The sequence below is a fragment of the Patiria miniata genome, unplaced genomic scaffold, assembly GCF_015706575.1.
Source record: "Patiria miniata isolate m_02_andy unplaced genomic scaffold, ASM1570657v1 HiC_scaffold_7, whole genome shotgun sequence".
Taxonomy (NCBI): domain Eukaryota; kingdom Metazoa; phylum Echinodermata; class Asteroidea; order Valvatida; family Asterinidae; genus Patiria; species Patiria miniata.
Genome location: NW_024037074.1, coordinates 46,254,016 through 46,279,248, shown reverse-complemented (window position 1 = coordinate 46,279,248; position 25,233 = coordinate 46,254,016). Strand labels below are relative to the sequence as shown.

At 43.6% G+C, this 25,233-nt stretch overlaps 2 protein-coding genes across 3 annotated transcripts; one reads left to right on the top strand and one right to left on the bottom strand.

Annotated features, from left to right (window-relative positions):
- Positions 1-1,166: 1,166 nt before the first annotated feature.
- LOC119744391 (cyclin-dependent kinase 13-like) lies at positions 1,167-12,392 on the bottom strand. 2 transcript variants are annotated; one of them, XM_038220300.1, is made up of 8 exons: positions 11,751-12,392; positions 7,094-7,805; positions 5,769-6,631; positions 5,414-5,584; positions 4,999-5,189; positions 4,146-4,501; positions 3,484-3,615; positions 1,167-3,154 (listed from the first exon to the last, which is right to left on the bottom strand). In XM_038220300.1, exons 2-8 carry the CDS (start codon positions 7,735-7,737, stop codon positions 1,735-1,737), a joined length of 3,777 nt encoding a protein of 1,258 aa, XP_038076228.1. In that variant the 5' UTR covers positions 7,738-7,805; positions 11,751-12,392; the 3' UTR covers positions 1,167-1,734. The 2 variants fall into 2 exon arrangements, with proteins under 2 accessions (XP_038076228.1, XP_038076229.1); XM_038220301.1 differs by having other exon boundaries at positions 5,769-6,628.
- Positions 12,393-12,449: 57 nt separating this feature from the next.
- LOC119744393 (GATOR complex protein WDR24-like) lies at positions 12,450-24,801 on the top strand. The gene is made up of 18 exons (XM_038220302.1): positions 12,450-12,612; positions 13,313-13,420; positions 14,328-14,441; positions 15,445-15,629; positions 16,577-16,699; positions 17,162-17,293; positions 18,117-18,327; positions 18,448-18,548; positions 18,684-18,893; positions 19,116-19,226; positions 19,319-19,424; positions 20,064-20,385; positions 20,627-20,683; positions 20,821-20,974; positions 21,103-21,205; positions 21,867-21,952; positions 22,282-22,394; positions 23,131-24,801. Exons 1-18 carry the CDS (start codon positions 12,588-12,590, stop codon positions 23,264-23,266), a joined length of 2,397 nt encoding a protein of 798 aa, XP_038076230.1. The 5' UTR covers positions 12,450-12,587; the 3' UTR covers positions 23,267-24,801.
- Positions 24,802-25,233: the final 432 nt, after the last annotated feature.

Here is a 25,233-nt window from a genome sequence, read left to right as displayed (position 1 = left end):
AAGCAATCTTACAAGTGGCACGGGCATGAGCCATGTTTCATTAAGCAAAGTGAAATTGTCTACTCGTACACAAGCACATGTGTTTTTCCAATATTGAATACGCAAAGTTTATACAATGTATAACATGTTATGTTATAATCTAGGAGGTATTTTGAGAATGTGCCAATTTTAAACAATGCCAATATTGGGAGCACTTTTTGCAACTTAAAACATGTGAAAGATTTTGATGGCAAATTCACTGTGACTGCACTGACTGAACAAAATATGAAACATAAAGGGAAACCTATCCACGTACTAAAAGAATGTTTATAAACGGTTAAATAAGATTCTCTAATAGTAACAGTGGAGTGCCGTGGCCTCGTGGTCTGGAGCATTGAACCCGTGGTCTGCGGGTAATTCTGCAGGTTGTGGGTTCGATTCCAGTCTGGGAGTGTGGTGCGTGTGCCCTGGAGCAAGGCACTTTGGGGGTCAACCATTGCTTCTCCCCACCCAGGTGTAAATGGGTACCTGTCAGGGCAGAGATGGTTATTGTGATTGATTTTAGCTTCTTTGCGCTGAAATGGCAGCATCGAGCTGTATACTCCCCAGGGAGCTGAGATTGTATTTGGAATGTTTCATTAGCCCAATGATCAGGGGTAAAAATAATGTAAAGCGCTTTGATCTTACTTAAAAGCGCTATATAAGTACAGTCGAGTCTCGTTATAACAAACTCGTTCGGACCCAGCCAAATTGTTTGCTATATCAGAATTTTGTATCAAGAGGAATATCAGTTCCATTGATTGTGCACATAAATGCACAGTCGGGACCAAGGCTTTATGTTTGTTATAACCAGAATTTTGTATTAACAGAGTTTGTACTAACGAGAGTCGACTGTACCCCTTAATATTAATAGCCTTGGCCCCCCAAATTTGAAGAAGTTTTTTGGACGTTTTGGCTGGTAATCTTGTTTCTCAAAAGTTCCGGACCAAACAACTTTCTGAGATTAGCCTCTCCATGTAATTTGCCTCTTCTTAGGTTGGTCCTTCAAACCCAGTCCCACAAATTTCTTCAAAAACTGCCACTTCGTTTTACTTTTCAAAAACATAAAAAAAGTTTGAGTGATCCAATAAATAAAACACTATGTTTATCATTAACAATTTTTCCCTCGTCCATTTTGCTTCAATTTCTCACAAATTCTTGTACCAAAACTCACTGACTAAATTTTTCTTTTTTTAAAGGCGATTGAAAAACAATACTACAAATATTGATGAATTAATGTTATTTCAAGACTGAAGTTCGAATTAAGGTGTGGATTTAAAAATATGGTTTTCTTGCAATCATCTTTTGACTTTCTGCTCAAAGCCAATGGTGACCCAAAAGATTGTTGCAATTTCTCAAATATAGAATAATGTAAAATAATACAAATATCAATGACCCATAAATCTGTTCCAGTACATTAAACAAACAAATAACAGCTAAGTTTTGGGGGGGGAGCAGGTATTTTAATAAAAAAAACTGCAGTTATACATTTTCTTGCATTCACAAGTAAACATGTACATGTATGTATCTGCTTTTTGATTATTTTAGGGGTTGCATTACATTAGCAGGATTTGTAAGTTTTCTCTGTGCTTCAAAGTTTTATTTCTTTTGTCAACAACTGAAAACAAAAGGACTAATAAAAAGCTGCAAAGAGGAGTCACAAAAATTATGGAAGATAAGGAGCCTCAAAATAGAGCTTTATTCCTAGGAGCGAGACTAGTTCCAACTTGCGCCTTGATCAAATCCAGCCCCTCCCCTGCTTCTTGAAAATGACTCTGCCCCAAACTGGCCCCCTTGGTTTCCCCGGGGTGCCCCATTGCCAGTACCCCCGCCCCAACCTCTACCTCTGTCGCCTTCCTGGTGTACGTCTTGCCGGTACCCTCGGTAGTCCTGTGGCACATTGTTGTTCCCCGGCAATCGGGAGTTGAAATTGGAGTTTTCTGGATAGCCGGGGCTGTCAACGTGAGTGTTGTTGCCGTAGCAGTCCGGGGGAACGGGGGCGGTGCCTTGGGGCTCAAGGGGGTGTTCAGACAGTGTCGGAGTGACCTCATTGGAACCTTGGTTGGTTAACCCTAGCTCCGGTAGACCTTGCGCCTTCAGCATCTGCATCAACGCTGCTTTGACTCCCGGCGTCACCAAGGTAGTCTCCTCGGGCTGGGAATCCTGCTCCATTTCAGGAGAATCCGGTGGTGGACCTAATGGCGTTGGGGGCTTCCAACCCTCCCCATCCCCTCTACTCCCATCCCCCATCGCCGCATCCAACGGGGGAGTGCTTGGCCCTCTTTGCTGGTAACCAGCATTATAGCTATCATGCGGCTCATAGTCATACTCACCATAGTTTTTATTGGCAGGGCTGTTGTAGGAGCTGCCTCTGGACCCCGTGGGTCTGTATGGGCCACTATCCATCCCACCTTCTGCCACCGGTTGACCCACAGATGAAGCAGCACTTCCGGAGGTTGATGTCCCTGCTGAGCCTGTTGCAACTGTGTTAGCGGGAGCAGTGGACTTGCCAAACAGGCTTGACACATAGTCAGTCAAGGTAGATGGGATCTCCTGAGGCCTGTCTTTAGTCTTCGGATCCACACTTGCGGCACCGCTTCCTGAAGTCTCGCCTTTGCTCTCAGCGTTGCCTTTGGACAGGGCCAGCAGGGCCGAGGCGGTGCTGACCAAGTTGTCATCCTTAGCTCGACTAGTGCTACCGCCTTTGGACTGATTGGTGGCAGCGGCGGCAAGCAGCAGCTGCATATTGAGGTTCTCTAGCAGCTTGATGGTGCTCCTGTCTACTTTGACATTCAGAGCCTCGGCAAGCTTGTTAACATCCAGGCCCGACTGGGATTGTAGGAGGCTCACCAATCCAGCAAGCTGCTTCTCGCTGGACTTACTGCCGCTCGCTGAGTCCTGGGCTTCAGGCTCTCCATCACTAGGCACACTCCGACCTCCTTTTGATCCCCCGGACCTAGACGCTGACTCTCCATCCCCACTGATTCCTGGGATCTTGACATTCTCGTCAGATACAAGGCCGAGGCCTACCTCCTTCCGTTTGGAGGCTGAAGACTGATTCTGAGCAGCCTGTTGCTTCTCCAGACGGCGACGGCGTTTGCTCCATAGCTCATGGCAGTCTTGTCCGCAAGGTAAACTTTAAGCAATAATAGATAAAATAAGGATAAAGTTAGCAAACAATAAGTTAGTCTTTTAGCAAGTGAGTCAATCATTACATCAGCTCCTGTAACACAATTCTTCAGTTAAAAATTATGTATTTCTTTTAGTAGAAGAGCTGCCTTCTTCGTAAAGTTCTATTTAACTCTTTCAGTGCCGTGGATGACTGATCACTTTTTTTGGTGTTTTGGTGTTAAGTACTATAAAAAAAAATCAATTTGTATCTTGGAATCTGAACTGCCACACATCTAATTATCACAAGTAGCATTGAAGACAAAACAAAAAATCCCCAAAAGTTGGGACCCTCACTTTGGAGAATTTATCTTGCCGGGGTCTACAGTCTTCAGCCAGTTGCAGTTCAGGGCATCTGTGGCCGAGATTCGCTTCTCAGGGTCAAGAGTCAACATTTTATCCAGCAGGTCTAATGCCGGCTTGGGCAACCTGTCGTCATAGAAATAGTTTGAACATTACAAAAAAAAATAGTGACAAATCAGTGTCACTTCACATTTCCCCTTTTTAAACATTTAAAAACGACACGTCTGTTATAATTTTAAAAATCAAAATGCATTTGTTTTATAAATTTCATTATAATAATCTTCATGTGATTCATACTTACCTTGTTGCTGAAAGTGAAACACATAAATTTGTTTACGAAACAGCAATGAAAAGTTTAGATTGTTTAAAAACACTAATAATATCAGCACCGTTTGTCAATACGAAACAAAAGTACGGATCACTCTTACAAACAATCAGCGACAAGAAATAACCAAATTCACCAACCCAACCTGATCCTTCAAACACCATGGAATTTGTAGGATTGGGGAAGGTAGAGCCCATCCAGAATTTCTTTATATGGGGACGTTATGCCTCATGGAAGTTAACGTGTAGGATTCAGGATGATTCAGCAAGGTTTGCAGTAAAAATGCTGAAGCGGTAAGGTGAAGTTTATCAAAGGAGTGTTCAGTACTCACAGAGCAAACTCGTCCCTCAGTTTCCGGTTATAGTTCTTCTTTGGCTTGATGGTGTTAAACAGCGGCAGCCGGATCACATCCGGCCAGACTGCCGGCGTGGGTGTGCCACAGATCCTGCTAATAAGCTCCAACTGAGCTATCTCCTGGTTAGCTTGGAAGATGGGCTTCCTGGTGAAGAGCTCTCCTAGGATGCAGCCGCAACTCCACACATCCACGGCTGGACCGTACCGCTCCTCACCGAGCAGCAGCTCAGGCGGGCGGTACCAGAGTGTGATGACCTTGTTGGTGTAAGGGCGTGACTTGTCGTCGGCGTGGTACAGGCGAGCCAAGCCAAAGTCGGCCAATTTGATCTGACCCTGTGGTGGAAAATACCAGCAGGATATCATTATTGGGTGCAAACTAAACTTGATTGACCTGAATTATACAAGTAAACAAATATAGACAGCCTAACATTTTGGTCCTGGCAGGAACTTTTTCAAAGGCAAAATGACCCGTGAAAGGCTTCTGCCAGGCCCGACACATTAGGTCCTCCATATTTTTTTTCTTTATCAGGTATCTTCGCGAAACATTTGCCATTTAACCAGACATGCTGATACCCTCCATGTAGATTGCACTGGATGATGCAGAGCTAATCATCGAAAGACTTCAAATGGATAGACTTAAATGTTTGTATGAGATGACAGCAGGGTCCACTCATTCGCTCGAGGACAGACAGTGTTAACTCAACATTTAGTTTTGCTAAGTTTGGCTGATTTCAAAGCCATAACCCAAGTATGCTTGTGGCTCTTTCGTGGCCCCAACGCCAGATCTTAGAATCTGTATATCTCGCCTTGTAAACAAACCTGGACCTTACCTTGTTATTCAGGAGAATGTTGGAGCACTTTATGTCCCTGTGGAGGAAGTTGCGATTGTGGCAGTAGCTGAGTCCGTCCAATAGTTGCTTCATGAAGCTCCGGATATGCTCCTCTGTGAAGCTGACCAAGCCCGATTCCAACAGACCCATCAGGTCATGATCCATGTACTCAAACACTAAGTAGAAAGCACCTGTTCAAAGGTCAAATGTCAACGAGGGGTCAGTTTGGTGTAGAGGTAGAATCCAAAGCTGTGTTTCTTTGTAAAAATTGACGTTTGTTTCAGACAGGTAAATCATGCCACAGTCCATGTACTCGGACACCAAGCAGAAGGCACCTGTACAAAGGTCAAAGGTCACAGGTCAAAGTGGAGTCAAAGGACAAAAAAATGTTACTTATTTCAAACAGCAGGTATACCTTTATCTTTCCTGAAGTCCAGGGCATCTTGTTTATCGGTGACTATCTCCCTGAGATTGACCACGCTAGGATGGTTCAGTTGCCGGAGGATTTTGATCTCCCGCACCGCAGTGATAGGGAAGCCCTCCTTTTCATTGTCAGTACGTACCTTCTTCAGCGCAACCAGTTCCCCTGAAGTCATAGATCAAGGACAGAGGTGGAAAATTTAGTAAAACCCTTCACTGTAAAAAATTAAATTGGGGAAGAAATTGCTTTCTTTATTAGCAGGAGACTTAAATGATTATTAGGGGTTAGAGCGGTTCAACTAAAAAGTGATTATCTCTGTAATATTGGAGAAACATGTGGATGCACGCACCTGTTTGTTTGTCTTTTGCTTTGTAGACCTGCCCGTATGTACCCTCACCCACTTGATCTACTATATCAAAGACATCCACACAGCGTTTACCCCAGTTCAGCCCACTGGCCATTTGCTCCACCCTCCTCCTCTTAATCCTCTCCCTCTTCTGACTAGTCGGCTTGGATGGAGTGAAAGGCACAGTAGGTGCCAGCAGTGGGGAAGGCACTGCCGCTGACTTGGGAGCTGATGGTGGCAGCGGAAGATCCTTGATGGATGGCCGGTACTTTTCCTCTTTCGATGGTAGAGGCGGCGTGCTGCTGTGTTTTTCATCAATCATCGGAGGAAGAGGTAGAGGTGGGAGAGTGGTGACCTGAGGGGTGGGCTTGGTGACTGGGGCAGGGAGGGGAGATTCCTTTTTAACCTCAGGCTTGACCTCCTTCCTGATGAGAAGGTTCTGGAAGGGTTGATTGCGATTGCCCGGGACCTCCATGACTGTCCGCTGAGGTGATTCCTCAGCTTTGGCCCGGTTGAGAGCTGCCTCATTCTTAATGGTAACCTTGATCGGGCTGCCTGAATAAGGTTTAGTGATGGTGGTTGGCAGGGAAGAGGGGGATGGAGTGGCAGGCGACTGGGCCTCTTGCACTAATGCTTTCCTGGTTGGGGGAATTCCCTTCCCCGTTGATGGGTCCACCGTTTTGCTCTCAACCAACTTTTTGGTGTTTTTCTTCAGTTCTGAGCCCAGGCCCATTTTGAACCGGGCTGTGGAAAAATCAAAGCTCCGGCTGCGGCTACGACGCCGCTGGAAGCTGCGGGAACTAGATCTGGATCGGGAACGGTACGGGCTCCGACTCCGGCTCCTGGACCGCCGCGATCGCTTCCTACTAAAAGAAAGGGTTAGCAGGGTACAGAAACATATATACAAATATCTGCACACATCATAATCTACAATCGTTTATCCAACAGCTCCTCTATCAAATGGTTTAAGAAACAAAAGTCAAAGGAAACAATGCCATCTATTCTTCCAATTATGTTACTCAACAACATTGGTAAAATACAAAAGAGATAATGAAACAAGAAAACGAAAAAACAAACCACTTTTCTTTCTTAAGAAAAAATTAAATATTTGAGAGCGAGCCACAAATTGCATGCATTCAACAGCTTTATATAGGTTATATCTATAAAATGTTGTTACTGTGAGCAGGACCTATAAGTACATTACAACATAATTCATTATAAGCATTTCATATCAACTGTTTGTATTGATCATCTCGATGCATCTGACCAAGTGATGGTTCAAATGGAGGGATGGCTATCCCAGCCCAGTATTCAACCCAGATACTTACCTATAACTAGGACTTCTGCTTGAGGATCTGGAGGACCTTCGCCTCCTTGAAGGGCTTGGACTTGGACTACGCCGCGACCGTTGGGTCTTCTCGGCACGTCTCTTCCTAGCTGGACTTGGGGATTTACGCCTCGGGGAACGAGACCTCTTCCTTTCAACGACTCTGATTGTGTCTGGGGAGCCCCTGTACGCCCTCGGGGGGTTCGTTGGGGACTGTCGCCTGTAGGCTTTGGGTGCCTCTGCTGGGACATAAGGCTGCCTTGAGGGTCTGTTGCTGGAGCTTGACCTTGCGTGGATTTGGGGCGAGTTCCTCTCCTCTTGCCTGTTCCTGTACTCCTTCAGTGCCGTGGCCGGTGAGACGGCACGTTGGCTCTTGGTACGTTGGCTCTTGGTTGGAGGTTTAGTCTCTGAGACAAATTGGACGGGAGGTGGGGAGGGGCTCAGATACACCTCCTCGTCACTACTTATATCGTCATACTCGACCAAAGGTTTGACTTTGGGGGCCTGTTCCCGCCTGTCCCGCTCCCTGGAGCGTTTGTGCTTGTGTCGAGTGGCTTTTTTGTGCTTCCTGGCTCGGTTGGAGTTAGGCGGGCTTTCTTCACGGAAGGCACGCCCACGACTGCTAGGCTGTCTTGGCCCTGGCATTGTTGGTTATGGCATGTACATACAAAGGAGCACAGATTTCAGCAAATCCTGAACCACCAATACTATACCTATAATGAAAGAATCAATGATACAAAGTAGGAGTCAAATATCAGAAAGTATTAACTATCCTCCTAAAAAATAACTTATAAGACTTGCATGAAATTCTTACAGGTTATAACTAAATGATTTGTTGATTTCGTGTAGAAACTGTAGATAAAACTGTGTAGTCTAACAACACAGTTTGCTAGTGTAGTGAACTTTTCTTCATGGCTCTAACCTTCCTCAATCCTCCAAAATCCTCCAGGCAGTTTTTTGGAGGATTTTGGATGATTGAGCCTGATGGCCAAAAGGTGTCGGTTGATTTTGGAGTATGCATTGCGTCGAGTTCGTAGGCTATACCCTACATTGTTTATGTTCAGCCATGCATAATTGAGCCCTGCATTATGCTCGATATCATCCGCACTGCTTCTGAATGTCAGCAGTACTGTCTCAACCCATGAAAAGTGATTGTTGGAGGATTTTGAAGGATTAAGGAAAAGGTCACCCCTCCACTGAATTTAAAAAAAAAAAAATAACGCATGATTTTGGAGGATTGAGGCTGAATCCAATTTGTACATTTGTGGCAATTGAAGGATTTTGCAGGATTGAGGAAATTTCCTTGCCAAGAGGGCCTAGGGGGTTAGGGTTAATTATTTGAAACCAAAGACGGCTACCCCACCATGCTTAAGGTCTACTCTCTAAATACTTTTTAGTGAGCACCTTTGATCGTGGTTAGATTACACTATGACAGTGACTTTTCTATTGCCTCTACAGTCTACATCTACATGCAAGTGCATTAACCCTTACTCCCTAGGCATTTTTGCTAGGATGTAACCTCAATCCTGCAAAATCCTCCAACTGCCTCCATGTAAAAATAACATACAGCCTCAGTCCTACAAAATCCTCCATTATTTCTTGAATGTGGTCCTTGGAAGGGTGACCACTGCCTTCAATCCTGTTAAATCCTCCGGCAATCACTGTCAATATGTTGAGGCAGAGCCAGTGACAACCTGGAGCAGTGTGGAGGATTTCAAGTATAATATATGCCTCAATTTATGCACGGCTGAGCATAAACAACACAAGGTCCGGCTTAATACCTTGACACAGTGCGCCCTCTGAAATCTGCCACACACTTTTGCCACATAGCCTCAATCCTGCAAAATCCTCCATTTTCCAAAGAGGATTTGGGAGGATTTGGGGTTAAGGTTAGGGTTAACATTTATTTCCTGTGGGATTTCCCCTAGATTTGCCCAAATACATGTGTATGTTGCAAGCACAACCACAAAACAAGAGGGAGTGGTATTATTTTTTTTGGGTTGTTTTCTGGAGTGGGACACATGGTTCATTTTGTAGGATTTCCATTTATGTCTTGTGTGAGTTGCAAAATTGATGGAAACGCCCTTGCAAGGCATTAACCGTAAACCTCCCACCCCTTCAAAATCCACCTGGCAGTTTTGGAGGATTTTGAATGCAGGACTTAGGAAGGTAGAGCTCAACCACAATAACTTAACATGGGACCGGATTGCTCCCCCCCACACCCCCCCCCCCCCCAGTCAAAAAAATGTGCTATTTTCCTCTGTAAAGAGGTGGATTTCAGAAGGTTTAAGAAAATTCCTAGAAAGAAAAATGCCTTCAAGCTTCCATTAAAACAATGCCATAGTAGTTACTGCCAGGATTAATTATCAGATTTCATGGTCTCATTGTGTAATTTTCAACTTGCAAAAACTGAAAGGTATCCTAAGAAACAAGCAGATCATTGTAGGGTGCGTCAGAATAACAACAACAGGGTTTTTCACTTTGAAAACCAATACTGTAGTGCACTACAAGCAGCCAACCAGCCCAGTCGTTCATGACTATGATTTACAGCTTGATAAATACTATTTCTGGAAACTGTCCAATAATATTGAAATGGAATCAATTTGATTATAAAGAAAATGGAATGGATTTGTGTGTACACTGTCCCAGTTCCAGTAAGGAAATTCTCCCCTTCCCAACTGAACAAACAAAAAGTAAAGAAAGATATGAAAAAAGGACAAAAATATAAAAGGAACACCCCAAGCCATCCCTTGAGCAACATGTTGCCAAGCAACAGTCTCCCCACAAACTAAATAAGATGACCAGTATGAAAATGTTCGGTGGTGAAATTGAACATTCAATGGGGCATTTGACCAAGTTACCGGAGCCAGTCCAGCGTTTTAGAAGGTACATATATTTTACCCAGCTCCAGCAACATTCAAAACCTGATAAACACATAGAAGGCCCAAAGGTTTTCACAAAACAAAACTGCTAAAAACCATTAACTCGAATTCATATATTCCTCAAAGCGAGTTTGCAAATTATAGGAAAAAACCAAATTTATTTGTTTGTAGTTTGAAGAATGTTTTCAAATACTGTTTGTTCTTGTGTTAGGCCAAGTAAAAAAAGCAACCACCAGTTAATCATCCGGGTTTTTTTTCCAAAAAGAGGCGGATGAGGGCCTTTTAAAAAATTTTTATTAAAAAATAGGCTAAAATAGCCATATTTAGTTTACCTGATATGTGCCTTAAAAAGGAGGCCCTTTTTATTAAATAGTTCTGGGTAGTTGTCTACTAGTTGATGACCAAAAAAAAAATCTTCTGAAAGTGCTTATTGAACATAAGCTAACCCTAATCCCCTAAGAGTTCCTCAGGACTACCCTGCTAAATCCAACAGGGTCCAACGGTTACTTCCTGCTGAATCCAACAGAATCCAACAGAATCCAGCTGTGCCTAATTTTTAGTTGTCTGCTGGATCCAACAGAGTCCAACTTGGTGTTACCCAACAGAATCCGACTCTGAATATGTGCATTTGTACAAGGGGTTTACTGCTCAATTCAGCAGGCTCCAACGGGTTAATGATACAGTTGGATCCTGTTGGATTCAGATAGGTATACAGATAGGTTAGGGTGCATCTGAGCTTCTGAAACATTTTTTTTTTTAAACGTTATGCCTCAAATAAAAAAAATAAAAAATTTAAGGAATCTCAAAAAAGGAAGCAGGCGGGGACGATCAACTGGTATTTGTTTTACTTAGCCTTAGATGTGATTTTGACAAGAAATATTTCAATACCAGTTCGCCTTTTGTTAAATTCTGCAATGCAAAGAAATTTTTGCAATTTTGGAACCCAGATTTTAAAAATTTTACTACAGTGCAAAAAAAAAAAATGTTCCAAAGGCAGTGGATATTTGACCATGGAGCGGTCCCCATTTGTTTTCAGTATTTTACTGGCACAGCACTGAACATGCGCAGTGAGTGTTTTTAGGGACTTACAATTTTTTTACTGTGACAAACCTTCGTCTGGTTCCGAGCTAACATTGTCGTTGTGACTTTGTGTTATAGAGACGGGAATCAGACCTTTTACAATTTCGGACTTTATTTCCCTTAAAAAAAAAAAATCCTCCAGAGCCACGAATCAGAAAAAGAAGATGAAATACTTTGCAATTAAATGTAGGATTCGATTTTAAACAACAACAAAAGAAGACAATTCTTATTTTTAGGGACAAAAAAAAAAAGAAGTTTCAAACACATTGGTCATGCTGGGACTGGAACTTTTGCGGTGTTGCTTTCGATTGCGAGGTGGCCCAGTACGGAAATCTTTCCCAAAACAATCAGTGCCCATCTTCCTCCGGCCTACTTTTTCAAAAATGTTAAAACAATATTATTTTAATTATTTAGGCCTAGCCTATAGGCCTAGGCCAACCTCCCTTTAAAATAATAAATTTAATCATAATGTTTAAAAAAAAATTCTATGAAATTGAAAAGCATGGAGGCGTTTTTACCATGTTCAAGTATGGGACAGGTTTTTTATTTAAAGTTTAACTTCCCGGCCCCACCCCCTCTGAGGCTCTGTCCCGGTTCCCACAGTGAGTCAGGCTAAAATAAATTATATAAATGTGATGTGATTTTCTGATGGAATAAATAAGAATTAGAGACTTATTAACAAAATTAGAATCTTACCATGGAAATGTCTGACGACCGACGAGTTCCGAATTAGAAAAAACTGGCTTTCCACAGCTACCGCGCCGGTCCGGGCCGCAGACGAGTCTCCGGCACTGCCGCTGGCCCCGGCCGTCTCCCGTGACCGTATCCGCGCTGGCCGGTCAGGTGGTGTGGCCGCTCAACCCACACGAACGGGGGCTGCTCGTCACCGCATCTCAAACGGGATTTCTTGATGATCAATCTCCAAAGGAGAAATGTCAAAGAATTTCCTGTAGCTCCTTTAACGAAAGCTGTTGCAGATTATCTTCTCAAAAAAGTCTCATCGTTGTATACTTCGCGCGTAACGTAACCCACGCACACAAAATGTCTGAATCAATGTAGGTCTGTGCCAGGTGTATACGTCAGCACAGTTCATGAGAGGTCGCTGATTGCGGCTCGAATTTTATGAAACTTAAAGCATTGTTTCGACTAAAGATTCATCATCAGACTATCCAAATTTATAACCAAACGGATGTATGATGCTTCATGTAACTGATGTGATAAAAATTAGTTTGATTTCTCGATTGCTTTCTTCGATGGAATGGGATTTTATTTTTTGGTAAAATTGCTCGCTCTGCCGCTATTGCGCAGACATTTTTATTTTAGGTGCATTGTGGGAAATATTTATAGTCTGGTGGCGTTGTTCAAGTTACCCGAAATGCATACAATTTACATTGCAGAGAAAGTGTACCAGACTGATATAAACATTGCGTTTGCAGCAGGGAGGCAGCACCACAAAAGCAATGAAGTTTCTTTAAGAAATGGGCCCAGTTCTTTTAAGTTTTAGTTGATATTGTTGTTACGTTATTATTAAAGATGTCAAGAACAGTGACAGATGGAGGTTTGTGTGTTTGGAGCTGCTCAGTTCTGTATCCATCTGCTCATCATGTTGAACCTGAACATTTGTTTACTTTCAACTTGTCTTGGCAATGTTTGGTGTGGTCGGTCGAGGGGAGGAGTTGGGGGAGGGTGGGTTAAGGAGGGGGGGGGGGGGGCGTTACAACTCACGAAAAAATTATGCTACCTGACGCCACTTCAGCAGTCGTGTACAAAGAAGTCTATGGTATGGAGGGTCAAGAACATCAAAATTGGGAATGTCTCAGTCCCACATTCATGTCTTAATACCATTTTTGCAATGACTGACCTTTAGTGAGATGTTAATTGATATATGAAGAAAAAAGTGGTGTCAGGTTGCAACATTTTTTTCCCAACATGCGAGCTCCCCACCCTGTCAATTTTTTGTACCATGGGTCTAATGTGTGTTCACTATTCCATCCTCAACAATTTGTTTAGTCGATTTAATAGGAACATAAATGTTCTGAACTATCCATATGATATAGGCCCTAGTATGACTAAGATTATTTATAGAAAATTAAAAATTAAAGAAGAGAAAGTTTTGAAATAAAGTTGGCCTAAGCATTCATTTAATTATGACAAGAGAGTGATTGGCTATGCAAACTAAACTAAGTAAAATTAATTTCATATGACATGTCAGAATTCTAGCAGATGATTTTGATTTTTTTTTTTATCACACTTCACAGTGCGTGGAACTGTTGGTCGTACGACCTTTGGGGTGGAGGTTGAAGGAAGCATCAATGCAGTCAGTGCCTGCCGAGATTCCTCCCAGGTGGTTGTTGCTGGAAGACAGGGTATGAGGATGTGTTTGACAATGATGGGATTTTTTTTGCATCAGTGAGATGTCAATTTTAATTTAACATCAAGTTTTTCCTCCCCCATAACCCTAACCGCCCTGAATCTTTCAAAATCGTCTTTGCCAAAGTGGAGGAATTTGGAGGATTGAGGTTACATGGCAAAAGTGCGTTACTGATTTCGTAGAATGCGGGGACACTTAGTCAAGGTCTTGGGCCGGACCTTGTGTTGTTTATGCTCAGCCATGCATAAACATAGGCCTGGATTATGCTTGAATCCTCCGCACTGCTCCTGGATGTCACTGGCCAAGCCTCAACATATTGTCAGTCACTGCCGCAGGATTTTGCAGGATTCAGGCAGTGGTCACCCCTCCAAGGACCATATTCAAGAAATAATAGAAGAATTTGCAGGATTGAGGCTATATGCTATTGTTCCATGAGGCCAATTGGAGGATTTTGCAGGATTGAGGCTACATCCTAGCAAAAAGGCATTGGAAGTTAGGTAAAAAAAACCCAACCCAAAACCCCAAAATAAAAACTAATATAGTCGGTGCTGACTGAGAGCTTGAAAAAGAATAAAAATGGAAGCAGTTTTTAACTAAATCTTTTACATTTGAATATTGTCTTGATCTGTTTAATGACAATGAATTGGTGTGTGTGGTGTTAAGGCAGCTGATAAAATATCTACATGCCTTCATCTACAAGTTTTCATCGGTTGCTTTGTGTTACCATTCAGCACCCCAGACTCAAGAACCATTCAGTTTCAAGAAGAGTCTGGAAACAAGATAAGGAAATCTCAGTAGTTTCTGGATATCTGCGGCTCTGCGCCAACATATGTACATGTGGTGGTGTTACTTGAAATAAACATTTTTTTCAGTAATCTTTATTTTTTTTCTTCACTGTCTAGTTTTTAAGATCTTCAGTGTGGAGGAGACCTGCTTCAGGGAGACACTGAATCTGCGAGTGGGTCGGATAACTCTCAGATACAGCTGTTCCGATGTGGTATGGCATCCACTGAAAGGTTGGTAATTGTTTATCGAAATTTTTAAAACACATCTCCAATTTGAATCCACCTCACCCCTAACACCAGACAGGGACCGGAAGTGCTGAGAAAACATGCAGAACAAATTCAGGCCAATTTTACTCGCTCTTTAGCTGACAAACTTCTCCAAAATTTTCATGATGCAAAGACAAGGTCCTCAGTATTTCACCGACCAAGTTTGAGGTCTCAATTCGATTTTTAAAGGAGACTTTTCCTCAACATTTTGCACCTGAGAGTGTAGCCAAGTGATTTCAATTTCAAGCCTAAGACTAGACTGGTACAAGTCCAACTGTTTGAAAAGATTGACCCTTCAGTAGTCTGGTGGCAGACCAAGGACTGATGTGTAGAAATAGAGACCGTGTACCAGATGTTTCTTGGCGCAGTTGATTTTGATGCAGCACTAAAGGGTTGTTGGACTGGTTGTTTCATGTATTACAGTCTATTTTCTTGTATTGCATGTTTTCTATAGCTGAAGTTTTTGGACTCTCATGCACAGAGAGTCCCAAATTTTGGACTCCCCTAACATCTGATGCACCATGTTAGGCCAAAAATAAAATAAGTCGGTCTCTGGTCAGTGCACGCGTCGATTTTAATCATGCACGTCAATCTTTTTTTTTCCCAAAATGTTCCGCGGTAGCTCCAACAGCGCCTTCTATTGCCGCACCTCCTCAATTTTTATTTACCAAAGAGCACCAAGGAATGGAAAATTGCACCATGGCAAATAATCGAGAGCACCAAAGCAAATTATGAAGGACATCAATGTACATGAGGACACCAAAAAAGCAAAATAGTACCCCACCTTGTCTGTACAATCCAAGCTTGAAAAAAAAAAAAAAAAGGCAAAAAAAAAAAAAAAAAGCTGCGTCGCCGCGTCAATTCCGGAACTTTGGTCTGACCAGAGACCAAATTTTTTTTTTTTGGGCCTTACAAGTGGTAGGGTGAAGGTTCTCGGGTAACATTCTTCTTCTTTTGTTATAAACAGATGAACTCTTAGCAACAGGTGCGACCAACGGCCATGTGTGCACCTGGAACTTGCAGAAACACCAAGGCAACAAGCTGGAGCAGGAATTCACCGACCACAGCCGGGGAGTGAACAGGGTTTGTTTCCATCCGTCAGAGTGGCACATACTGCTGAGTGGGTCGCAGGACGGGACCATGAAATTCTTCGTAAGTGAGGAGGAGGGAGGGGCGTTATCAGGACAGTCGTCAAGTAATTTTTAATAGTCAATCGCAAGTCAACCACAAGTCAATCACAAGTCATTACAAGTATTCACAAGTCATCACGCTGTTGTGGGGAGCGTGGCCTAGTGGTTAGGGTTCGTGACTCATGATCAGAGAGTCAGGGGTTCGAATCCACCTGCTGGTCATATGTTGTGTCCTTGGGCAAGCCACTTCACCCCCACTTGCCTCTCTCCACCTAGGAGTATAAATGGGTACCTGCATTTAGCTGGGGAGTAACCTGCGATGGACTAGCATCCCATCCAGTGGGAGTAGAAATATTCTCAGTCGTGGCATGCTTCTGAACCTGGAGATAAACGCCAGCCCGATGGGCAACATTGGCTTGTGACAGACTCTGATTTACTTTTTTACCCTGTTGTGTGTTGTTTTGACACTGAGGATATGCATACAGGATTTGCATTAATTTTGGCATCATAAGGCCAAAAAAAAAAGTCTCCGGTTTCTGGTATGGAGCTTGCCCAAAAAGTGGTGCGGCGACGCGGCTTTTTTTTTTTTTTTACCTGTTTTTTTTTGCTTCAAATGTCGGCTGATGACTGCAAATGGTGCCCGACTAAACTTAGTGCAAATATACGGGAGTCCAGAGAGGCCACATAAAGCTTATTCTCGATCATAACCCCATCTACAAACACGTTAAAATTGTGCAGCAGCAGGATTCCAGTCAAACCAGTGAGTTTGGCGGTTTTGAGACATCATCTTGTATTGAAAAAAAACTTTTTCATTTTGCCGACGCGCATGGCTACGGCGACGCGCGCGCATGCCAGAAACCGGAGACTTTTTTTTTTTGGCCTAAGACTGACTTACAGAATCATAGACTGACTGACTGATTGCCTGACTGAGTACAACCCTGCAATTTAAATTGATTTTTTTATCGACAGGATCTTCGAACCAATAAGTGCGAAGCAACTTTTGGCAAACAGAATGACAGTGTGCGTGACATCCAGTTTAGCCCTCAGAGCTCCTTCAACTTTGCCGCGACTTCAGACACCGGTGGCATACAGGTACAAAGACTCCCTCAAAGGGAGAGAGCGGTCTCAGAATTCAGTTTGTGGTTTTGCCCGTCACCGACATTATTTCATCGGCACTGTGTACTTAGTGCTGCCCAAGAGCGTGTGGGTAAAAACAATTCCTTGGGTGCTTACTTGGATGAGACTCTAACCCACGAACCCCTGCTTCAGTGAGGATAAATATTGTGCAAACCCGACCCACAACATTTATTAGCGCATCTATCTTACATCTTGACCACCAAGCTTATGCCAGTGTTGACTGGCCAGTTCAAACTTGATATTGCTGTGTTTAACGCCATCAATCACTATTTTATGCAATGTGGGTTTTCTGAGAATTCGCTATGATTAAAAAAAAGAGTCAAAAACTTTTCTGGTTCTTAAAGACATCTGTGTAGTCTATGTGTGAAACCTTCAGCTCATGGAGTCAATTTTTAATTTTTGACTTGATGGGGACAGACGTGGGATTTTCGACGCACTGATAAATACCTGCTGAGCAACGTGGCCCACCTTGGCCCCGCCTTCTCCCTGGACTGGCACCCTGAAGACAGAAACCTCATAGCGACGTGTGGACGAGATAAGCTAATCAAGGTAAGCCAGGTGCATTCTGGGTAATGGACCCTTCCTGCCTGTCACTCAGACAGTGCGCATTGACCAATCAGCTCATGACTGTTAGTCAGGTGACCACAGTAGCTCAGTCAAGCCCGGTCACAAGCACTGTGAGAAAACGTAAACAAACCAAAGGTGGGCGGGGCTTGACCGTGCGCATTGACCAATCAGATCACGACTGTTAGTCAGGTGACCACAGTAGCTCATTCAAACTCATTCACAGGCACTGTGAGAAAATGTACACAAACCGAAGGTGGGCGGGGCTTGACAGTGGGCATTGACCAATCAGATTACCACTGTTGGTCAGGTGACCACAGTAGCTCAGTCAGACTCATTTACAAGCACTGTGAGAAAATGTAAACAAACCAAAGGTGGGCGGGGCTTGACAGTCGGCATTGACCAATCAGATCATGACTGTTGGTCAGGTGACCACAGTAGCTCAGTCAAACTCATTCACAAGCACTCTGAGAAAATGTACACAAACCAAAGGTGGGCGGGGCTTGACAGTCGGCATTGACCAATCAGATCATGACTGTTGGTCAGGTGACCACAGTAGCTCAGTCAAACTCATTCACAAGCACTCTGAGAAAATGTACACAAACCAAAGGTGGGCGGGGCTTGACAGTCGGCATTGACCAATCAGATCATGACTGTTGGTCAGGTGACCACAGTAGCTCAGTCAGACTCATTCACAAGCAGTCTGAGAAAACGTACACAAACCGAAGGTGGGCGGGGCTTACAGCCAAATCTGGAACGATCCATTGTTGAGAAGGGATGTGACCAAATTTTGGTTTGATCCTTGCAGGTTTGGCGATTGGACAGTAGCGACAATGGAATGACCGTCGAGAACACCGTATACTGCATTGCGTCGGTAGCCCGCGTCAAGTGGCGACCGGAGAAGAAATACTACATCGCCAGTTGCTCCCAAGTTGTGGACCAGACGGTGTGCATATGGGATATCCGAAGGCCCTACATGCCGTTTGCTGTGTTTGAGGAGCATAAGGACATGGCCACTGGTACGAATCAGTTAATGTGTCATGCATCATAGACGAGGGCGCTATAATGTTTACTCGTTGCCATCATAACCTCGGGTCTAGCCACAAATCTCAGGTTTTTCTCCCTTTTGTTCTGATTAGGTGTGGTATGGAGGGATCCCCATGTCTTTATGTCGGGAGGTAAAGATGGCATGCTGTATCAACACATCTTCAAGGATGCCAAGCGACCCGCGGAAAGTGTGGTAAGTTTTCTACCCTGAAGAACTGAAATGTCTCAAGAAGGTTGACTCTTTTGTATGGAATTGACTGTGATGTTGATGAGTGGCTTTGTTTAAGGAAATGCTTCAATTGAATCATGTCTATTAACCTTTCCGCAGAGCCCAGTTGGTGTGTCCATGAGTATCTATGGCAACATCTGCCAAGTCCTGAGCAAGTCCAGCCAGCCAGAGAGCCAGCAGCAGGCTACCAACTACTCCAACACGCGCAAGCCTATGAGCTTCCGACGCAGGGGACCGGCCGGGGTACAGGATGTCTTCAGGCCGTACGAGAGCTCCATGCTGGTGCACAACAATCAGGAAAAGGGCACGGTAATGGCACAACACCTCCCCACCCCTGTTCCCTCTCCCAAACCATGTCCCTCCCTAACCCCCATTCCCTGCCCCAACCCCCGTTCCCCCTCCCCCATACCTGTTACTCCCTATACCGCCCTAAATTGCCCCAGCACTGCATGATTGTAGAATGTAAAATCTTTTAGTAGAGGCGCTAATGGTTAACAACTAATTTCTTGTTTACTCTTCTCTGTGTTACAGTTTTCAGACTTGTTCGTATCCTGTGCTCAAAGGTTTCAGCTCACTGGCCGCCCGTTTCCAGAGTTGTGTGAGCACAACGCCAACGTTTCACAAGAGCTGGGACGATATCAGGTAACGCCATAGATGATGTGTGCCCAGTGTGAGTGTTGGCACATTTGGAACGTTTCCCAGGTTTCAGTTTATTTGTCCAAATGTTGTTTCAGGTTGCCCAGACATGGAATATGCTGAAGTTGATCTACAGTGACAACCCCATGGCTAAACCGACAACGGCACCACCGGAAAGCCTCAAGCAAACCGACAACGAAAGAGGTAAGCGACCATATTCATGACGTCGATATCTGTCTCTCCTCCAAAGATGTGACTAATGGCAGCCAGGGTCCGTTTACTTACCAAACAATAACTTTTACGACGCTAGAAAGCACAGTGACATAAATCATGGGCTACCTAGGACCAAGGCCTGTAGAGTAACCCTGGAGGTCATGATCTGTTGCCTGAGTCTAATCGCTTTACCAGACAACATAACCACATATCAAGTTTGGTTGAGGTTGATGACTGAAGTTACAGTGAACCTAACCCAAATGGAACTCTCTGTCTTTCATACATAGATACGCTCGCACGCACACACCCACGTGTGTAAATGCCGGCAATCGTGGACGCCCCATTGTCCCTAATCCTCTTTCCTTTGTTTGTACTCTAACTTTTTAGCGACAGCTCTCATTGGTTTTGTACACGATTTGAGATCTTGGACGTTCGGTCAATCGTGGACGTATTGTTTGCGCCCACATTCTTTTGTCCTACGTCCACGATTGCCAATGTGTTTACACACACACAAAGACACACAGAAGGAATACGCGATGGCAATATCCCCTTGTATGGCTTAAAAGTCTGGGGGATAAACATGTGGTCACTAAAGATTTATGCAGTTTACTGTCTTCACCATTCCCTCAGTACCTGAGTTGTCAGTGACTCCACAACCCACCGACAACCCCAACCACACGGTAGAATCAGCCGCAGGGCAGACAGATGACGATTCAGCACTCAGCGACAGCGAGCTGGACGGCCACACAGCCGCCACGCTGCAACCCCGTCACACACGCGACGGCAGCGGCGCGGCGGCTGCCGATTTCTTCTTCGGGGAGCAAGTCCGGGTGGACGGGGAAGGAGAGGTGGACGAGATTTACGACGAGGAACTGAACACGCTCATTATGGATGCGTGGACGCTGCCCAACGAGGCGTTTACGCAGCGACACGAGATCGTTGATACTTACAGGTCAGTCTGGTGACCCTAACCACTATGCCACACTCGCCATGCCATGTTTGTAACTAACTTAAATACCATCCTCATAACTGGCTTGTGCATAAAAACTCAAGCTGTTAATAAGGCAGTGGGTCTTTGTTTTTCAAGAAATTACTCACTTCAGAAGTACTGTTGTAACAACCCTTTGCATATATGCATTATGAAGCCACGGAGGTTTGGTCATTTTAAAATTATTTTTAAAAATTTGTTTCAGGCCACCGTCCCCAGATCAGTCTCAGCAGTACAAGCCGAACACCGTAACTCCTGCAATGTGAGTACAGAAGCATCCCAAAGCTTAGATCATTTTAAATCATCAATCAATAATTCCAATGAATTGTAAAATTTGCAAGAATGCTGAAGCTAGCCTACCTAAATCACATTACCGGACTTCTCCTTGTGCGTTGGCAGTGCATTGATTGACACGGAACCGGACTCTCTTGGCAACCAACTCCTTGTTGCCCCGGCGATCAACCCCTCCGCTGCTAAGCAACTGCCGCTCCTCCAGCTGTCGGTCAAGTTCACCCCCATCGTTGCCGACATGTTGACCTTTTATGCAAATCAGGTAGTTTGAGAGTTTGAACTGTGACCCTTATTTTGTGTTCTAGTATTTTGTCCAACCATAACTATAGTGACAATTCAGGTTGTTGCCCTCGAGTATGAAATAATAAAATATATCGTTTTTGGTAACAGGGAGATGTTCAGATGGCGGTGTCAGCGTTGATCGTTCTCGGCGACCGCATCCGAGATAAGATCAGCTTAGATGACCAAGAACAGTGGTTCATGTCTTACATCGGTAAGTTACCCATGTCTGATTTCTTAAGGTGACGTAGATCCTTTGCAATTTGGCCATCTTTGTGGCGTGTGCCTTTGTTGTAAGCGTGTCCGAAAATACCCGCAAATTTGTTGCGAGACTCTAGCATCGGCGCGGAAACACATACCGCCATTATTTTAAAGCTTGAAATCTGAACTTTATCCCTGACGGGTTTTGGTTTGATATTTAAAAGAGTTTAAAAATTATTCGTGCTCAAATAAAGGCATGTCGAAATCAAACTCAACCGATTTTAAGGAAGATTGATGATGCGGTACATCAGATGCAAACTCGAGTCAACAAGCTGTTGAAATTTAAAAAAAGCAACAGTTGATGAATATTAAAAACACATTGAACTTGAAACAAAGAACATTATTGTGAATTTATTTAAGGTGTAGTCTACGTGGATCGAAAAGAAAATTAAACACAGAAAGTAAAAGGCAACGAGATCGTCACATCATGAACGTGATGAAGCATTTCCTCATTAGAAAAAATGCACGATTGATTTTCCTTGACATCGGTTGAGTTTGTTTTTGACAAACTGAATAAAAAAATTTAAAAAAACACCCCAAAGACGGATAAATTTGAAATCCAACTGCTTTTTTTTCTGAAATCCAACTGCTTTTTTTTCCTGTCACTTTTGCAGATTTGCTGACCAGATTCAAGTTGTGGTGTATTTCCAGTGAGGTTACCAAACTCAGTAACCACAGCAACGTTAGCTCCATCAATCAGGTAGGGCCAGTTTCCAGTTGTCAGTAGGCCTGGGCGAGTAAAACGTCCCTACGGTGCGTCTTAAGACGCACTGTTGGAAAGGCCTTCTTTCGTTGATTACTTCAAAATGATAGCTTGCCAGAAAGATTGATTTCACAGGGAGTTTAGTCCACTTACTATCTTTCAACCAAGTATGTGTTTCAACAATAATTACGCCAGTTACTTTTTCGGATGGCTGCAAATGATGGACTACAGCTTTAATCAAGGGTTTAAAACTGGTCACTTGACGGGCTCTCGACTAACAGGAGTGGGTAAACTGTTTTGGTATTTATGAATTTGTTTTCAAACAGCAATCCACCACGGTGTACACCAAGTGTAATCACTGCAGTGCCCAGCTGGACCGGTACTCGTGGGCCTGTCAGCACACCAACTGCAGAAAACTCACCAACACTTGCTCCGTTTGGTAAGTCCATGAAAAAGTGTTTCATATTTTGAAAGAGTAGTTTCATCGGCCCTCCTTGCTCGCACCTACCCCTTTCCTACCATAGCAGGGTACGACTTTAGCGGTAGCCCGCTCGCCAAATGCTAGTAAAAACAGCAGCAGCTAGTCAAACTATTCCTTAAGTAGCCCGGCTGGCGAGTCAAAAATTACTGGGCTACGGCAAAGATGAAAGGACAGGAAGAAAGAATCATTAAATTCAGAAAGCGAACCTGTGTCAATTTGTGTCTAATCGTATTGACTGTTTAGGGTTAAATTATTAGATCTGTTTACTAAAAACACTGACAAGATTGCCTCAGGACACACGTTTTACATGTATGCACATTGTTGTTCATGAGACACTCTATAAAAGAAAATATGCAGGCTAGTAGAAATGCCTGGGGGCTAGTTAACCCCTTAAGGACGGGGTGTAATGGGGACATTCCTCCACACATAGAGCAAGTGGCCCGCATGACTGCACAGCGTTTGTGTGGTAGCAGGACTGCACAAAAGCAGCAGCTGTGGAACTACCCACTAGCCGTGTGCCACGGCATACCACAGCTGGCAACTGCATTCCAATGAGGATTAGCGGCCGTGGCCATGACCGCTCCCCGTACGCATGGGGTTAAGAGTCTGTTTCAGTAGCCCGGCTGGCTAGTGAACAAAAAAGTTAAGGTTGAACCCTGGCCTACCCCCTGCCTCATCCTTTCTTGTCCAACAGTCATTTACCAGTGAAAGGCCTGTACGTCTGGTGCCAAGGTTGTTCCCACGGCGGTCACATACAACATATCCAAGAGTGGCTACAGGAGAATCCAACGTGTCCGACGGGATGTGGCCATTACTGTGAATACACGTGAAATTGTGTCAACTTGAAAAAACAACCATGTCCGCTGAACTGCGACTGTTTCTGGGAGTACAGAATATGATACGGCAATCAGTGCGCATGCAGTACTTCTAGGAAACTCTATGGGCGTCATGGGTACGTCTGCGATCGTCACTGTTCACATGTACTACATAACCCCCGAGGACTGACACACAAAGGGAGAACAAAAGATCCTTTCAGTCCTTGAGCATTTGGTCTTTTCTTGAAAACGGTCCGTGATTGTACGGTTATGTGCTTAGTCTATGGGAGAGTGTTATATTACAGGGACAAAGGGAAACACAAAGTATTGTCCTCGGGGGTATAGTAAAACACGACCTGTGTTTGTTGCAGTCGCAGCATACAGTTTTTAGTCGATGGGAGAGTGTTATATTACAGTGACAAAGGGAAACACAAAGCATTGTCCGCGGGGGTATAGTAAAACAAGACCTGTGTTTGTTGCAGTCGCAGCATACAGTTTTTAGTCTATGGGAGAGTGTTATATTACAGGGACAAAGGGAATCACAAAGCATTGTCCACGGGGGTATAGTAAAATACGACCTGTGTTTGTTGCAGTCGCAGCATGCAGTACCAAAACCGTCCGAGTTTGAACGGCCAAAGGCTTTAAGGTCACTTTTCTAGTTATCCAACACCAATCCAAAGTGAAGATGATATAATGTTGGTCTGAAAGGTGCCTGACTTTTTGTTGAATGTTAACCAGATGCTCCAGACTTCAGTTACCCTGGTCTGGTTCCCAGGAGTATGCCAGCCTAAAGCACTTCAATTCACATAAACTGGTATGAGTAATTGTTTTAGGAAAGCGTTTGATATTTTCAAAAAAGCTGGAAAACCACAATACCAACATAAGGGAAGGAGTGATGGTAACTTGAAGCACACTTGACAAAAATACGAAAAAATACCAAAATATCAGAAAATCCACAGTAATTTACTTACCAACCTTGTGTATAGGAATGAGGAGTGGGCCCCAACCTCCTTGAGAGTATAAACACACTGAAATACTGTACTTTTGCTTTCATTCACTTTGAAAACTATTTTCTTAATTCCACAGCAATCCATACAACCAAATATATACAGTTTGTCAATAAAATGTTATTATTTTATTATTATTATTATTAATGGTTTATTTTATTAATCTTTTACCGCCAAATGGCCGAATTGCAGTTTAATTCACACACATTAAAAATCGTTATATATTAAAATTGAAGAGAATAATACACCATTTGAAAAATACATTGTACAAATAAATGTACATGTAAAGTGGCTTCATAAGTATTCCGCGGGTTCTGTTTCTGTTTGATTGTGTTTATATTTACATCTACTGTAAGATTTCCTACAACACTGTGATCTGCTACTTAATATATCAGAAATATCGTAGCAGTAAGAGGAGAATTATGGGTAGAAACTGGATTAAGCCAATCACAGCAAAGGCAATGGTGTAGCTACCCGTGGTGTCGTACATCCAACCTACAATGGAGAAAAAAAAGAATAAAAAGTTGCTGTTTAGAAACTATATTTTATTAATCTGTTTGGTAGAAATATTTCTCTGTTTTAGTTAGAACTCGGGAGAAGGAATGTAGGTTATGAATTTACTGGAACAAACTTTGCTAATAAGCTGTGTGGGTATGACATTTCATCTATAATAGGAACCTGTCGTGAGCAATATGTACCATCGAAGACAGGGTTTTGCAGTAGGCGGGGTACTGGTGTCACATGAAAATCCGTCTCCTATGAAAATCGGACCCCTTTTCCCTATAATTGGTTAATCCCTCTCACGTGACCGGTCACTTTCCTAATTACCATACTTACGCATGCGCGGTATTACCAATGAGTCCGAATTTCATAGAAACGTAAATTCACGCTACACCTGTCCTGGGTACACGTGCGAAGGCGATAGGCTAGGCGCACACGCGCACGTGGCATATCTTCACCACGCGAGGGCGCACT